General features: G+C 43.5%; 1 protein-coding gene across 5 annotated transcripts in view; it reads left to right on the forward strand.

Moving 5' to 3' along the window:
• PREX1 (phosphatidylinositol-3,4,5-trisphosphate dependent Rac exchange factor 1) overlaps positions 1-16739 on the forward strand; it is a 225226-nt gene that overhangs the window by 190737 nt on the left and 17750 nt on the right. For 3 of the 5 annotated variants that reach the window (XM_037915549.2, XM_037915551.2, XM_043526727.1), the window contains exons 20-29: positions 760-896; positions 1571-1742; positions 4494-4660; positions 5516-5677; positions 6292-6502; positions 7822-8101; positions 9838-10038; positions 15209-15297; positions 15799-15881; positions 16603-16693. In XM_037915549.2, the coding sequence (XP_037771477.1) occupies positions 760-896; positions 1571-1742; positions 4494-4660; positions 5516-5677; positions 6292-6502; positions 7822-8101; positions 9838-10038; positions 15209-15297; positions 15799-15881; positions 16603-16693 (1593 nt within the window). The remainder of the gene's footprint in view (positions 1-759; positions 897-1570; positions 1743-4493; positions 4661-5515; positions 5678-6291; positions 6503-7821; positions 8102-9837; positions 10039-15208; positions 15298-15798; positions 15882-16602; positions 16694-16739) is intronic. The other 2 variants (XM_037915550.2, XM_043526726.1) reach the window with 1 other exon arrangement.

Raw genomic sequence — 16739 nt, forward strand, 5'->3', positions numbered from 1 at the left:
GTATTTAATTACTGCATAGACATACCCTACAAGTCTTAACATATATTCTGTGAATCACTGTGTTTTAGGCAGACACAAAGGGCCCGAATCTCTTCTTTCAACAGTGTATATCAGAAATCACCCCAGTGAAATCTGTAAGACTTTTCCAGGGTATAACACTCCAGTCTAGCCCTTTCATGTATACTTTGTGCCCTCTAGAATGAAGCTAGACACTCTGGATTCAATGTGTAAATGAGGGCAGGGGACCTGTTTTTCTGTTCTCTTGATCCTGGGCCAGCCAGTGCTTGATAAGTTTATGAATGGTATTAGATGATGTAGGTGCCTGTGATAGCAGGGGACTGGACTCAATGACTCAGTAGGTCCCTTCCAGTCCTAAATTCTTAGTATCCACATATGCATATGCACTGGAATAACTGACTAGACAAAGTGCAAAGTACTAGAGAATCAGACAGACACACAGCAACTTACCAGAATGTAATTTACAACCTCATCTTGCACATCACCTACGATGTAATAATGTGTGCACTGAGGGCCCAAAGGAAAGGCTCTTTTTGAAGGTTATATACATTTGCCTCACATGACAAAGCTCTTCCAGAGCTCTTTCACCAAACCCAGCAAAACCACAAGATAGCTCCCAAATATCCTGACTCCCCACACATCTTAGCCAGAAATGCTTTTCACTCCCTCTGTTCTCTTAATCTGCTCCATAGTTGGGCTGCTGAGCTGTTTGAACTCCCCTCTGGTCTGTCTCTGTTTCAGGCTCCAAGGCTGCGGCTGTGGGACTCCACTCAGGGCAGTGCATTTTGAAAGTTAATGGAAATAATATGATGAATGAAAATTACACAGAAGTTCTGGAGCACTTTACAGCGTACAGGAACAGGCAGCAGGAATTGCTGGTAAGTACACAGATGTGAGGCCTGGATGGAACTTAACCTAACGTTTTGAGAGGGAAAAATAATATAATAGTCTTATACACAGGTGCTCCTTAAAAAGTGTGTTTTAACTTATCCGCCCGCTGCCATGGGACCCTACTGTCATTAATGGAGATGCTTGGGGTGAAACCCTGAATAGAATTTACCCCTTAGTTGTAAAATGTGTATGAATCACAAGTATTCCAGTCCATAGACTTCTAAAGATTGCTTCCCAGCTAATAGCAGAGGTAGGTTTGCACTACAAAATTTAAACCCAGATTCATATTTCATACACCTAAATTTCAGGGGGGATCGGACCTGGATTCTACTCCAGTCCACTTTGGAGATAGGGATGAGCTGCAAAATTCACATACACATCCAGGTTTATGCTCCAAACCTACACCCCTTCTTCAGAGTGTTCAGGTGTTTGTATCTAAGTTATTAATTCTTAGGTTATGGTTGCAACAAGGTTCCAGTTGCCAGTAGACTAAACTCAGCTCTCACATACATGACACAGAACCCCTGACTGCTAGAGGACAAAAACTTTTCACAGCCATCATCAAAAGGCTTAAAATCCATGCGAGAAGAGAGTGTGAAATCCAGGTGTATCCCTGATGAAGTTGAGGCAGCTCTTCATAATGTTCCTGTTCTTTTGAAAGGGATTGTACCAGTGGGTGTACCGAACACACGAAGACGCTGAAGAGGATAGAGCTCAGCAGCCAACATTTAACTCGTACCTGAACGGCAGCCATCTTGAGTCAAGCGAAGGACAGCTCTCAGTGGAAGGAAGTGCAGAACTGGATCCCCTTTATAAAAGCCAACAGGAAGCAGGTAAAGGAAAGCCCACCCAATTTCATGAAGGAAGGAAATGTAGGCAGGCAAGCCAGACACTTTCTGATTACTCGGGAGAAAAGGGGTGATGGAACTGTGAAATGTAATTATTGCTGTAGAAAATCTCTCATTCTAGCAAAATGTGCAACAAGCTGCAGCTTCCCAGGTGAAATATTATCATGCTCCAGTTTATTTGGGAGGAACATGAAATTGGGATGTAACATGGAAATCTTGCTGTTGTGGCTCTCAACAGAGAGGAATGTCCCCTGCTCTGAACAGAAGAGACAGCATTAATTAATTGTGGAGTTTTAGAGCCTGTTTCTTGCTGGCGCCTTCGGGAATCTCTATAAGTACGAATGTCACAAAGCTAGGTAGGCAGAAAACCCTCCTCTTTTCAGTACATCTGCTTAGTATTCTCTCTTGCATGCCATGCCCTACAGTCAATGACTGGGGCCCCACATGCTGAGAGAGTATGTACTAATAGGAGTTGTATAGTCGGTAGCTGTGACGTCAAGCCACAGCCCAGCATAATTACACGGTGTCTGAATTTTGGGTCAAGATGCATCACATTGGAAAACACTTTTCATGAAGTGAGCCCCGCCCCTGTGCCACGTGTAGCTCAACTTCTTTGGATAGTTCTCCTAGCTCTTGCTCAGTAGAAAGCAGGGACTGATTCACTCTTGGAGTATGGGATACTCAACAAGCCCTGTAAGGGGTCGGGTCTCAACTTGAGTAAGGGACCATGGGATATGGTTTACTGGCCTCCATAGGGTGAGCTAAAGCTGAGAGATGAAAATGAAAGGCTAAAATGACAGGAGAGGAGGTTCTTCCTCTGAGACATCTGGCCCCCATTTGGCATTTTGGCCATGTGGCTCCCATCGTGGGCATTAGATTATGACTAAAATAAATATGGTATTTATACTTAACAGAAAACTTAATCCAAATGTAACAGAGCCCTGGGCATGATTCTTTGGCATGGTACAATCTAACCTTTAGGGGCAGATTCTGATAGCCCCATTCACATTGAGCAGCCATCTATGCCATATTGGCTTCAGAGGTACTCCTGACATGCGTACAGTGAAGGATGTGCACAAATCATTTGCAAGACTAGGGCTTAAGCAAGACTCAGGCCCACCATGTTTATCTCTTCCACATATTGTCTGTGTTTCTTAGCCTGCTATGCCAAATGAAACCAGATGGCAATATCCCCCGTCTTACCCCTCCAGGACAATTGCTCATTATTAAAGTTTCTGGAGTGAGCACTTCTGATAGCTGTGTGGTATCATCTCCCACAAAGGAAGGGCTGGGTGATGGCAGCAGCAGGGGGAGGGAGAAGTGTTCCCTGGAGCTGTGTGGATGACATGGCTGCAAACTAAAGGTCTGCAAATAACTCCAGCTAGAATAATGTCTTTTTTTTGTAATTCAAGTGACTTTGATATTCCGGACCAAATTTTCAGAGGGTGTGCAAATTGTGTCAGCAACATTTCTGGGCACATCACTTTCTACAGGCAACCCTCCCCTTAGTCTAAGTATAAGTAAAAAGACTGACTTACTTCATATTAAGATATTGATAGAGAAAATTAATTGATGTGGGAGGACATTCCCAAAGAACACTCCAAGGGGTATGCAAGTTGAATCTAGACTCACTGGACCCCTATTAACAATAGATCTGGGATCACGTGTACAGCAATGCAAGTTGCATGCAGACCCTAATGCACCAGGGGATCTGAAGCCAAACACTGTATCTCCTAAACAGGGGTGTGTGCAAGGGGGGGCAAGCAGGGGCATGCCCCCCCACCCCAAAATTTGTGCAGGCACAGAACTTCTCCAGGTCCAGGGCTGCAGAAGCAGGGAAGATTGAGCTGCTGCTGGGGCTGGGTGGGGAGGGGGGACAGCAAGTTCCTCCTGGGGCTGGGTTGGGAGGGGGCAGCAAGCTCCTCCCCGGGGGTGGGAGGGCAGTGAGCTCCGGCTGTATGGGGGATGGGGGAGCAAGCTCTTCCCAGGGAGGGGGGGCTGTGAGTTCCTCCTGGGGCCAGGGAGAGAGGGGAGGCAGCGAGCTCTGGCTGGGTGGAGGGGGGGCAGCGAGCTCCTCTCGGGGGTGAAAGGGGGGAAGTGACCTCCTCCTGGGACCGGGAGGGGAGGGGGGGCAGCAAGCTCCTCCCAGGACCAGGAGGGGAGGGAGGGTAGCAAGCTCCTCCCGGGGCCAGTGGGGAGCGGGGAGAGAGAGCTTCTGTGCCCCCCCACAGAAGGGGTCAAATTTAAATTCCTGCGCATGCCCCTGCTCCTAAAAGGTAGGGGCTGGTCCAGAAAAAACCAGGGGTAGGCCACTGCAAGACGCACTGCAGCACCTCTGGACTGCCTCTGCTGGTGAAGTTCGTGCTGAGTGGCATTGACAGCTGCCTTGGAGAGGAGGTGGTGATAGCACTGACTGCCCTTCCCTGGCACAGCTGCATGTGAAGTGCACTCACCAGGGTGAACCTGCAGCACTAACGCAGTTTGGAGTACAGTGGTGACAGGGCTTCAAGGGAAGTCAGTTAGGAACAGTAAACTGCTTCGTGTTTCATCAAGGACGTTGAGAGCTAATGTAATTTACCTCCCATTTGAGAGTCCCTGCCAGGTACCATGATCTGTGCCATAAATGTGTGCTGGGCATACATGTCTCCTGAGCATGTGTGTGCACATGCACACCTGCATTTCTGTGTGTGTGTGTTTCTGAGTGTTGGTTCCCTAACGGCTTGCCTTTGGTTCCAGACTCTCCGTTGATCATGAGCGAAGACATGCATCTCATTAGCTTGACTGTGGACAATGTCCATCTGGAACACGCGGTGGTGTATGAATACGTCAGCACTGCTGGGATCAAGTGTTATGTCTTGGAGAAAACCGTAGAGCCAAAGGGTTGTTTCAATCTGACTGCAAAGGTACCCGCCACCATACATTGCTAGCTTCCTTCCCAAGCACAATAAGGGAAACCAATGAGCCAGGCTTACCCACTTTGTCTGTTTGGTGACATGGCATGTTATGCTATTGGCCCTGCCTGGAGCTTAGGCTAGTTCATTAGAATGCACCAGTAGAGAGTAACTAACTCCTGTTTGGTACAGGCAAGTTGCACTGACTCTCCCTTCATTTCAACTCTTGAGGACTTGAGTCAAGACACTCTTGCAGGAGGGTCCTCAGCTGGGAAACTCTCCCAGTGAAACTCTCCCATTTTTGTCTGTCCACTAGAGCAGGAGTTTGCTGCTTCTCAGGGCAAATGTGAGGTTCATCCTTTCAGGCAAACATTTCCTGCCCCTTGGGGTAAGACTATGGAGGTTTTCCCCATCAGATGCGTTGGGTTGGTTGTTATGAAGCATGGGTTTGATTGCTGCCTAGTGTGGGCAGGAATGATTGGTATTATGTTTTGGTGTGCACTACAATGGACAAATAATAAATGTCTGCATCAAGTAACAATAACATTATTGGCATGTCCATGCTGGGACAAAGCAGAAATAACAAGACAGAGCAAATGTGCCAGAGACTGAACATTCCCTGTGGCAAAATGACTGTTTTGAGCACATCCAATATATTTTAAAAACTTCTGGCTGAAGTTTTGAAGTGTTGAGATTAGGCATGACAATGATTCAGAAGGGCTAATTAGGGAAGAAAGAGGGCTGGATGTGTGCTGAATGCCACTTTCCTGAAACATGCCAAAATGTGGGGTGTATACTGCAGTGGAAGGATATTGCAGTATTCCTGGCTCTCAGCCTTTACCATTGGAATTTTGTTTCCTTTTTCAGATTTTAGAAGCCTTTGCTGCAGATGACAGTCACTTTGTGAAGAACTGCAAGAAGCTCATCTCCCAAAGCAGAGCTGTGGAGACCATGCCAGAGTATGATTTCCGGCAAACCTGTGACACTAAGATGGAGAGCATCTGCAAAAGACTCACCAACTACCACAAGGTGCAGCGTTATTAGATCTCAGTGGCGTATCTAGACAGTCCTATACTGTCAAGATAGTGGGGTCTGAGTATTCTTTGCTGTGTTTTCTCCATTAATTGCTTTAGAGAGAAGTGTTCTACTGAGCTGAGCACAGAACTAGAAGTTATGTAGATTGCAAGCTCTGTGGGGTAAGGACTTGTCTCTAGAGCATCTACACACTGTTGTCTCTATGGGCTGGAATGCATGCCTCTGCTGACAGATCCATCCTGCCCATCCAAATGAGGAGCCCAACCCCGTTCCCCATCAATGACAAGAGCTGTCACATGTCTGTGTTGTGCACACAAGTTACTATGATTGCTTGAGTACATTGTATACCTGTATGCACAAACTAAGTATGCTTTCGGTACAGTTATCTGACATGTTTGAAATCTGACCCTCAGAAGAACTTTTTTAAATAATTCTCAAGGAAATTAAAATGTCATTTTTTCCAGTGATATTTTTGGAACAGTACCTTCCAGGATAGCAGAGATGATATGGCTGTGGAAATGGCAGGCTGGCAGGGAAAAATAAGGATCTTCTGTGTTGCATCATCTTTTTTTGCAAATGAAATCTCACAAACTTGCTTTATCCCCCAGTTTGCAGATGAGCTCAAAATGAAGGTGAGCCCAGCCTTCAAACAAGCCACATCGGAGCCTCACCCCCTCAACAGCATGGATTTCTGCCCCACCAACTGCCACATTAATCTCATGGAGGTATCCTACCCCAAAAACACTACCTCAACAGGAAGGTCATTCAGCATTCGCATTGGACGGAAGCCATCTATAATTGGTCTTGATCCGGAACAAGGTGCTCATGAGTGCTCCAGTGGCATTATTTTAGTAAAAACAGGAGTTGTATTTTCAGTGAGTTCAAGACAAATCCAAAGAAATGTTGCCTTGACAATATACTTTTTTTCTTCTTCTTAAAATGCTCATAGTAAGATGGCAGGCAGTATGCAGTTACCGTAAAATAACTCAATGCCTTGGGCACAGAGTATGGCCTCAAGTCAAACATCTTTAACTGCGAAGTAATGTGGCTTTCTCATCACACCTAAAATGCCCTGGGGTGTTTTTTCCACTTAGAAGTGTTGTCTTATTGAGTGGAAGAAAAAAGTGATGGGGCTAAGTGGTTCCATAATGTGAAGTTGTATCATAATTGCAAGGGTGAGAAACCTCAAGTAGCCAATCAGATAGTAGTGCTCTTCTCTCTGAGCCGTTACTAAACTAATCCCCCACATTGGCACTAGGCGGCTCTGTAATGTGGGAGGTGCTATCTTTCAGATATATGGCTACTACTTAGGATTTCCTTGCCAGGCAAATCCTTGTGCTGCAATGTTTCACTGTTGTACCTCTCACAATATACTTCTGAGTCATTCAGTGTCCAACAAAATGAGTGTGCAAGAGGACTTGCGACAGCCCCATGGAAATCTGGACTATCCCAAATATTGAAGAATGGTTGGAGACCCTGTTCAAATTAGGCCAACGAGAGAAGCCCTGCCCACTTGTACTTTTTAAAGATCCCACGGCACTTTTCATGAGAGTAGGAGGGGATAATCACAGTATCACAGTCATGTTCCAGCTCTGCTGCGGATATTCTCCTTGCCACCATTTGTAAATGAAAATAATTATTCTTTACTTTTCCTGACAATGATAGTTATTTTCCCAGGGGTCAGTTTTCCCATCTGTAAAGCTGGGATAATACTGATCTAACAGGTTTGTTTCAATCTTAAATTGGTTAGCGTTTTAAAAATGCATCGAGCTCCTCAGATGGTCAGTGCTATGAATGGGCAATGTACTATTATTAGTTATATGAGTTACCATGATCATGAACTACAGTAATGGCAAAAAACTTAGTTTGCATGCCAGGGAGAAGTCCTATAGAATAAATAGAAAGTTATATTTTTGCCACAGTGTTTTAAAGAAGGTTCAAGATTCCTATAGGGAAGCGCACATTCTCTCTTAAACACTGTAGGATTTTAGAGCAATTTCTATAGACTAACCTATTTAAATTTCTGTATGAGCCTATTGTTTTAATTCCTATTAAATTCCATAGAAACCTGCTCTAAGTATTGAGAGGTAATACATACAGTCACTAGAGCCATACTAACTACTTCCTTCAATGTTTAGTAGGTACTCTGAATCCAGTCTCATACACTCAGCATTGCATCACCACCATGGCTGCACCATCATGGAAGTGCCTAACCCCAGAAGATGGAGAACTCAACCCACATGAACAATATGAGGGTAGCTTTGGCCAGCAGAATGGGGGAACAAACCAGGAGGAAAGGGGACTCAGCTTTCTGCTGAAAGAAGAAGACCGGGAGATACAGGACTCGTACCTTCAACTTTTTAATAAACTAGATATTGCAGTGAAGGAAATGAAGCAATACGTCTTTCAGATAAATAAGTGAGTAAAGAGACCCCTGTGTGTGCGCTGCTGAGGGCACGTCCTAAATAAAGGGACACACTATCTGAGAAAATGGAAATATGCAACCACAGAAATATATTCTGTGTCCATTAGCACAAATTATAATATGTTAGTATTTGTGTGCATACCCCCGCCCCCCGCACTGCAACACGGCCTTTTGCTGGATGGAGGCGGCCGGAGTTGCTCAAATGCAGATCCATCTACCTATATGTCATTTCCACTTACATAATGAGCTAGTGTAGCTGCTCTTTGCACTCTCTGGCTTGAAGTCTATGTTAGAACTAAAGGTTGTCCATTCTGGTTCTGATTCCTATTATTTGTTAAACTCCAAGAGTGGGCTAAGTGCTGTAGAAGACAGAGACACTGGGAAAATCCCTGCCCCGAAGAGTTTGTCTATAAGACTGACATAAAAATACACTGGGAGGCCCAGATGAGGGAGCTATTTTAGATCGGAAGTCAGTAGTCAAAAGGGATTTGAATAAGGAGGGCCTGGCAGACTAGGACTGAGAGTTCATTCCATGGAGAGGGGAAGCATGGGAGAAGGTACAGAAATTGGAACAGGAGAAGAAAGGAACAATGAGGCTGACATTGTTAGTGGAATGAAGAGGGAAGGTGGGATATGGCAGGAGTTGGATCAATTACAAAGGCCACTGCTTATGCCCCATGTGTGTGCATTTAACTCGTGACCATGGTGGTTGTGTGTGTGGGTCAGGCCATAGACTGTTATGATACATGCCCTACTTGGGTTGTGGGGGATAATGTTTTCTTATTCTAAGATGAACAGCAGAAGGGGCTCAGTCTTCGCCTTTTATCCTTCTTTTTCTGGCTTTAACCATGGGAGTCAGCTTAATAGGTCAAGTAAAAAGGACTCTTTATAAATGTGATTGCAGTTTGGCAGACTCAGCACGCAGGAAAATCTGCAAGGCTTTGGGCCTGTCTCAGCAGGATGAGATCTCCTGAAAGAGTTAGCACATACTGACTAGAATTCTTCCTCCACTGGCCAATAAAAGGCAAATTTATGATGTATACTCTGTGGTTTTTGGAGTGCCAGTTAGTGTCTAGAGGAAAAATCCAGCAGGAAAAAGGATGCAAACGTGGGGACGTTTCTTCACTCTTGATGGAAGTGAGACTATTTGTGCAGAATAATTTATTTTAGCAAATAATTACACTTTAAAATGTGCCTAAGAGTCTCACAGTATTTTGCAGAAAATCGGGTGGATGACTATTCCTAGCATACTGCCACAGTTCTGTGTTGCTGTCTTTTTTTATTACAAACACTGTATTAATGGGGAGGGGATCATCTAGACCTGCACAAAACTCTCATAACCAAAACTCACCTGATTTTGAGAGTTCTTGCAGGGCATGTTTGATTAGGTTTTTGAACCTGGGTTGATATTTTTGTACAAGCTATCTGAAAGTCAGTGCTTTTAACCTTAAACTAGTCAGAACTTGGCAGTTTTAGCTAAGTTTCATGTTGCACTTTAGGTTCTGAATGAATGCAAAATTCACCTATTGTGAGTTCACATGAACTAAAACCAAAAAAAATTTGCATGCGAATCAAACTGAGTAGGATATAGCTCCCGTCTACATATAGCCGAAGTAATAGAAATGTTGCTTTTGATTTCAAGTGCACTTGAGTTCAGATCACAGTAGTGAATGCATAACTCACAAGATTACTCACCAGTCACTGAGAGCAATGTGTTTTACCTTTCTAGGCTTTTGTCCACCATAACAGAACCCACTGGCACATGTGACCATCTGTCCAGTGAGGAGACATCCCCACCTTCCTTGGGGGCTGAAGAGAGCGACACTGACAAAGCTGAGCATGGTGGGAGTAAGAAGGTTTGTTTCAAAGTTTCTGAGGAGGACCAGGAAGACTCAGGACATGACACAATGAGTTTCAGAGACTCCTACAGGTGTGTTCAAAGATATACATGGCTCTCCATTCTGGTCGGCAGAGTACTTTGAGGCTATTTAATCTTAATATTACAGTGCTGGATGGTAGTTAGACAGATCAAGACATATTAATAATCAGAAAGTCAAGTAACTGATACATAGGATAATGCTGCTGAAATGCATAATACTAATGAATTAGTACCTAGTACCATATTAGTACTAATATGTGGTAGTTATACATTATGCTTACACTTTAAAAGTGCCGTACAAACTGTAGCATATATCCTGAAATCCTTACTGCTTACTTAGCAAAACTGTCCTTGAAGTAACTTCAATTTTTATTATTGAGTAAATGCTTCAGTGTTCCCCCCATTATCTAATTAATGGGCCTATATGTCTGGACACTTAGGACTTGATTCCATTCCCACAGAAGCCTGTGGCAAGACTCCCATCAGCATCAGGGAATGTAAGAATGGGCCCCAGTTCCTGCTCATATGGTATGCATTTAAGTGTATCCAGTACAGGATTCACAACGTCTCATCCATTTGACATGGCTCACATGTCACACAGGCTACCACAGGATCCATTTACTGCAGGGTCAAAAGATCAGACAGTCATCTAAGGTCAGAGAGAAGGCTGTTCTCCAATGAAGTGCAGCAGCTGCAGGAGGGAATTCTCCAGGGTTTCAGGAGGTGTAGCCCATTGCTTTAAGACCTACTCAGCAGCTTCTGTATCTGATCCTGATGGTTCAGTGCCTCATGTGTACAAACACATTGTCCACAGAAAATGCAGACTAATTAGGGTTTGGGAGTGATTATGCTGATGGTTGTATCTTGGCTCCAGTCTGAGGTTTCTAGGCTAAACAATGTTAATGTAGCACCAGTTGTCAGGAGAGCCCACCAGCAGGATTGTAATGATGCTGTATTGTTCTTTGTGATTTTAGGTCTTAAGCAGAACAGTTTCTAGGCAATACATTGAATGATAAGGAAGCAAAGGAAAAGCATGTACTGGACTGTAATTCCTGATATTAATATGGGTGTGGTATTTGCTACAAGGATAACCACTCTTAGAATAGTTACGCACTGTGGGCTGATTAACCGCCATGGGATTTCCCCTGGTAAACACAGACATCCAGATTTATCCCTGGTGTATCTCCAGTCATGTTTGTAGAATTATACCAGGAATGGTTGTGGTCCCAAGAGTGTTTCTATTCTTGGGAAAGTTATAAGACCAGTATAGCATTTAAAGTGGAATGGTATTGGAATATTCCCCATCAAATTACTCCATTTAGGATCCTCCGATAATGCTAATTTTTGCCTGCCTCAGATTCCCAAATGCCCTGGGGTTCACTCTAGAGTTTATCATCTATTAGGACAAAGCAATAAGACCTACTATGGGCACCAGAAGATCTTGCAGGGGTCCTCACTTCAAGCAAATATTAAAGTAGTGTGTTTCTCATGGACTTTCAGCAGGTGCAAGGGCTCCCATATGATTTCTTGCAGGAAGTCCTGTGAAGCCTCTGGCCAGCTCTTGGGAGTCCCCTTTCAGGTTTTCAGAATAGAATGAAGAGAGACAGGGTTTTTCTCAGGTGTTAGCACTCTGAACCAGCTTCTGGTCTGAGGTGCACAGCCCAGCATAATTACCAGTGCCACAGTGAGTGCCCCTAGAGAGAGACAGCAATGCCCACTACTGCTAGGATTTTTAAAGGTGCCTAAAAAAAATTAGGCACCCAACTCCCTTAGGTCCTTTGAAAATCCCAGTCCATGTGTTTTGGGATTAGAACCCAGCTGTGCAGATCAAGGTTAGAACTAGGTTCTCTGGGGCTTATTTCTCTTAGGAAATAAACAGCATTATTTTCAAGTCAGTGCTTTATTTTGTAGTCAGTTATACATTATTAAGCTCAAGTTATCTCACTGCTCTTATTATCACACAGATAAGCATAGCAAACACTCCTTCCCCCATCCCCTACTCACAGCCCCTCCAATTCAAGGCTTTTAGAAAATGTACTTATCTTGGAACATCAAAAAGTTTAATGTGACTTTTCCCCTCCTATACCATATAACTGTGAGCCACAGAAGCTCAACAGAGTTTGTAGACTGCTTGATCTTATAATCGATGCTATTGTAAGAGGATTTTTCCATTCAAGTCTGTGAATAATTTTCCCAGAAGCCTAAAACACTGAGAAGCAGAAATGGACATCCCGCCTTTTTTTAAAAAAATGGATCTTTGAAACCACAAACCCAAATATTTGCTCAGGTGTCTCAAAATCTTGTTTTTGAGACAAGATTGACTTGCTGCTTCTCCTGGAATATTTGCTGCTGAAGGAAATCTCACACACTCCACAAGAGCCGTCTTTCTTGGAAGAGTACGTTTTTAAAGGCAGGACTTCAGAAGAGAGTAAACAAGTTGTCTTTTTCATCTTCTAATGGAGAAGAATGTGCATGTTATAGGCCTGCTCTAGTACAGAGCAGTCTTGTCAAAGAGAGTTATAAAAATCAGGATAATTCAGTCTAATCACGCATCACTGAAGCTTGTGCAGTATGGACCTTTTCTCCTTGTTGCTATTTACATTGATGCAAATGAGGTATAAAATGCTACTCTATCAGAATGGTAGCATGTTATCTTCATTGTGCACTGATGTAAGTGGCAACACAAGATGCAAAGCAGTGAAAAATCAGAAGCCTTGCTTTAACTGTTTAACCTTTTGGCATCTGCTTATGTGCTAGGTTGGGATAAACTCTCAGAGGTCGTGATTTGACCATGGGTGACCCCAAATGAGAGTTAGCACATGTTTGGTTGTTCCTGGGCCTGAAGCATGAAAAGGTCCAGATTCTGATCTCTGTTACACCAGCTGTAAGTGAAGACAATAGTTATTCCAGATTTAAACCAGTGTATCTGAACAGAGCATCCAGCCTACAAAAACTGTATTTGCAATTGTAGCTTTTTTGCATTAGATGATGCTGGCATCTGGAAATTCTTCACAACAGTCCATATGATCTCTTCTTGCTCTGTGTGGTAAGGCACGTAGATGGCTTTTAGATAGGCTCAGCGTGTCCACTGCATTATTGGCCATGCAAATGTGGCTAGATAGAGCTTTGCATGAGTCTGATAGCAGCAATGACTACTGAACACTAAACGGTACTAAGAAACAGCCCTGAACTGGGTAGTGTTCATGCTAATTTATGTGAAAGCCTCAACGTATTTTAGAATCTACAAAGTAAGGAAAAAAATAGGCCACAACAGTTGATTAGTTGATTAGAAGTGCTATTTCTTTTACTTTCTTGTTTTAAAACAGTGATAGCATGAGCTGTAGAGTCTCATTCACAGGAATTAACATTTATTTCCTCTAACACTGGAGCTTTTTTACAAGTAGAAAAATGCATTTTCTTATTTTAAACCCTGGTCTAGGTACCAAGTAGGGTGACTTTGGTGGGTTCAAACTTGTTCCTAGTAGACATTTGCCCACCCCAATATGAAAACCTGCTTATGTGCTTTTTAATGAAATGCAAAGAGTTGTCTCCCTCTTTTAATAGGAAGCCCATTTCTGAATCCTGTTTTACTTACACAGATTCAACAATTGAGCCTAATCTATTATGGGTAACACAGTGAGATCAAAGATAGAGCCTCCGTGGGGCTGTCACTTTCTTTAGAATTTTACACATAAATGTAAAATAGGAAAGATTATTCTGTCTTATCTTTATGAAATAGAGGCAAACAATTAGGTACATGTAACAGATATGGTAGTTACCCAAGGGGGAATCAAATGTATTTTGATAGTTTTTGATCCAGAAAATGGATACTGAGGAGCTACAAAAATGAGCAAATTACAGATAAGAATATGCCTTGTTTGCATTAACCAGGCTCCTTTTTCATTGACTGTTGGGAGAACTAATTCAGAAGGTTTCTCCCAAAGGGTTTGTACTTCAGTTCAACAGTACTGGTTATCTCCCTTTAAACTTTTTCAGAAAGAGGAGAAAACAGACCTGACTGATAATAGCTCTTACAAGGGCAAACAAAACCCAGTTCAGGGAAATAGGACTCTGTAGGTCCTTTTTATTAATGAGGGAAATTACTTTCATTCTTACAATAGCAAAGTTCAGAGCCCTTCTGGTTTAGGTTTACATTTTTTAAAATCAGTGCTGGTAAGTTTCCAAAGCTAAGGTTTGAAAAATTCTAAGCCAAGGCTAGATAAAAACAGTGAACTGGATTCTCCAGTCCATCCAGTTCTCTTTGCACCATGAGTATGGGGCAGTGAACTTGAAGCAGGAGGAGACTTGTGCTGGAGAATTCCCCCTGTGTACAGGAATCTCCTCTGGGGTAAAGCTGGTTGAAGTGACCCTCCTGTTTCTTGCGCCAGCTCTGAAGACAGGCATGGCAGGGGCGGGAGGGGAGGGAGTGTGGTAAGGGAAGAGAAGGGAGTGGGCATGACAGTGCAAGGCTCCACTATGCTCAATTCTCCACTGGCGTAAGGTCCTTAAGGTTCCCTTCCCTTTCAGCTCTGCCCCTGCAACTTTGTAATGTATGCTGGAGTTAGATGGCTGAGAATACATGACCAGGCCCCTGTGCTTGGGCTCAGTGGAGAATCAAGCCCACAGAGTTTAATTTTGTATTGGTAACCCTCTCTGGGTGTTCCAGGAGCATCTTTAATGAACTCTCTGTGCCCTGATAGTGATGAGACACTCACTGGGAAATCAGCGTTCATCCTTTATAAGAGACTTGCTCACAATCATGCTTCAATAGTCCCGAGAACTGAAGGATGTCCTCTTAGGGTACATCTACACTGCAATTAAAACCCATGGCTGGCCAGAGCCAGCTGACTTGGGCTTGCAGGGTTTGGGCTAAGGGGCTGTTTAATTGTGGTGTAGACCAAGCTCTGGGACCCTCTCACCTCGCAGCGTCCTAGAGCCCCAGCTCCTGCCCGAACATCTACCCTGCAATTAAACAGCCCCCTAGCCCGAGTCAGCTGGCACAGGCCAGACATGGGTTTTTAATGGCAGTGTAGACATACATTTACTAGCCAAATCAGGAGGCCTCACTTAGTATTATTCAGTCCTTACTCAAGTCAGCTCACATTAATGAATAAGGACATTTCCCTGAGGGACTGTAGGGTTGAATATAAACCAAGTAATAACTGAATCAAGGCCCCGGATAAGGAAAAATATTCAACATCTTCCTTTCTTCTCCTTCCAGTGAGTGTAACAGTAACCGGGACTCCGTGCTCTCCTACACCAGTGTACGGAGTAACAGCTCTTACCTGGGCAGCGATGAGATGGGATCAGGTGAGTGAGTGCCTGGCTATCAACCAGGCGTAATAAAAGAGGCTCTCCAACATCAGATGGCACAGCAGGCTACAACTTTGCTGGCTGTTATTACCAGGGTGTTTAGCTGCAAAGGCGGTTCATTCAAAGGAACACAGACCAAACTAGTCACATGATAATTAAGGAGTTAGAGGTCTGCTCTTTCCTCAGTGGACCATTGTACTCTTGGTGTGTGGAGGAGAAATTAGACCAGATTAGAGTCCTTTGTTGCTGATTTGCTTACAGAGGGTATTTGCATAGTCTGAAAAATATTTTGATCTGTGGGCTGGGGAAGGAGAGCTTGCAAGCCACTCAATTTGTCTTCACTGATCTCTTCAAGGTGATTATATTGCAATAATACTCTTCATTGTGAAAATCACGGTCACAGTGCTTTTTTGGTTGTGCCGTAACCACATCACAAGATGTGAGAGACCCAAATTGATTAGATGGTTTATAAAAAAAAATTCATCTTTCCTTTATTAGGTGACGAACTTCCCAATGACATGAGGATTCCTTCGGACAAACAAGACAAACTCCATGGCTGTCTTGAGCATCTTTTTAACCAGGTACAGGACACTAGCACAGTTACATGAAGCAGCGTACACTACATCACAGAACAAGATGTCAGAAATATCAGAGTCTGCGTTATTAAATCATATCTCAGTAGAGATCCAGCTAACAAGGTTTTGGAATAAGATGCGAGGAAGTGGATGTAAGATAGTTTGAGGAAACCGTTTTGTCTCCACCAACATTCAAGTCGCTCTGTGTGATTAGGACAAGGGTGACCTGCAGCTTTGGATTCATGACAAAGAGATTTGAAAACAGATGAGTGAAAACCAACAATGAGTGAAATCTTCCTGTTATGAGTGGCCAGAAAAGATCTCATGGACATAATTTTTGGAAAAACAGCCTCCTATTAGCGGGAAAGAATGTAACCAAAAGATGTCTTTACACATTTATAACCTCAGCTAAATTGTTCTTCTCTGTCCCCCTTGTTCACCAGAGCCCAGCTCATGACTCTCATGCCGATACTGCATACACATAATTCATACTAGGCTCCTGGGGAGAGATGAGGGCTGGAATGGTTTAATTATGTTTGCTAAGGATGAGACTTCCATCAAAATTAATAGCTCTAGACTGGTGTGGAGGCATCCAGCTTAGCTTAAGTGAATATGTTAATGCCAACATGCAGCAAATGCAACTCTTTTTGCACTTTTCCGCAATAAGTGGCCTCTTCAAAAATTCTGGAGTTTTACTAAGAGTGACCTAATATAATTCCTGCTCCAGGTGGATGCTATCAATGCGCTCCTCAAAGGATCAGTCATAACCAAGGCCTTTGAAGAAACCAAGCACTTTCCAATGGACCACAGTTTGCAAGGTAAAAGAAAAACAGTTTGGTTGCATTAAATGATGTAATTTCCCAG

Source organism: Chelonia mydas, chromosome 13 (genome assembly GCF_015237465.2).
Source record: "Chelonia mydas isolate rCheMyd1 chromosome 13, rCheMyd1.pri.v2, whole genome shotgun sequence".
Lineage (NCBI taxonomy): Eukaryota > Metazoa > Chordata > Testudines > Cheloniidae > Chelonia > Chelonia mydas.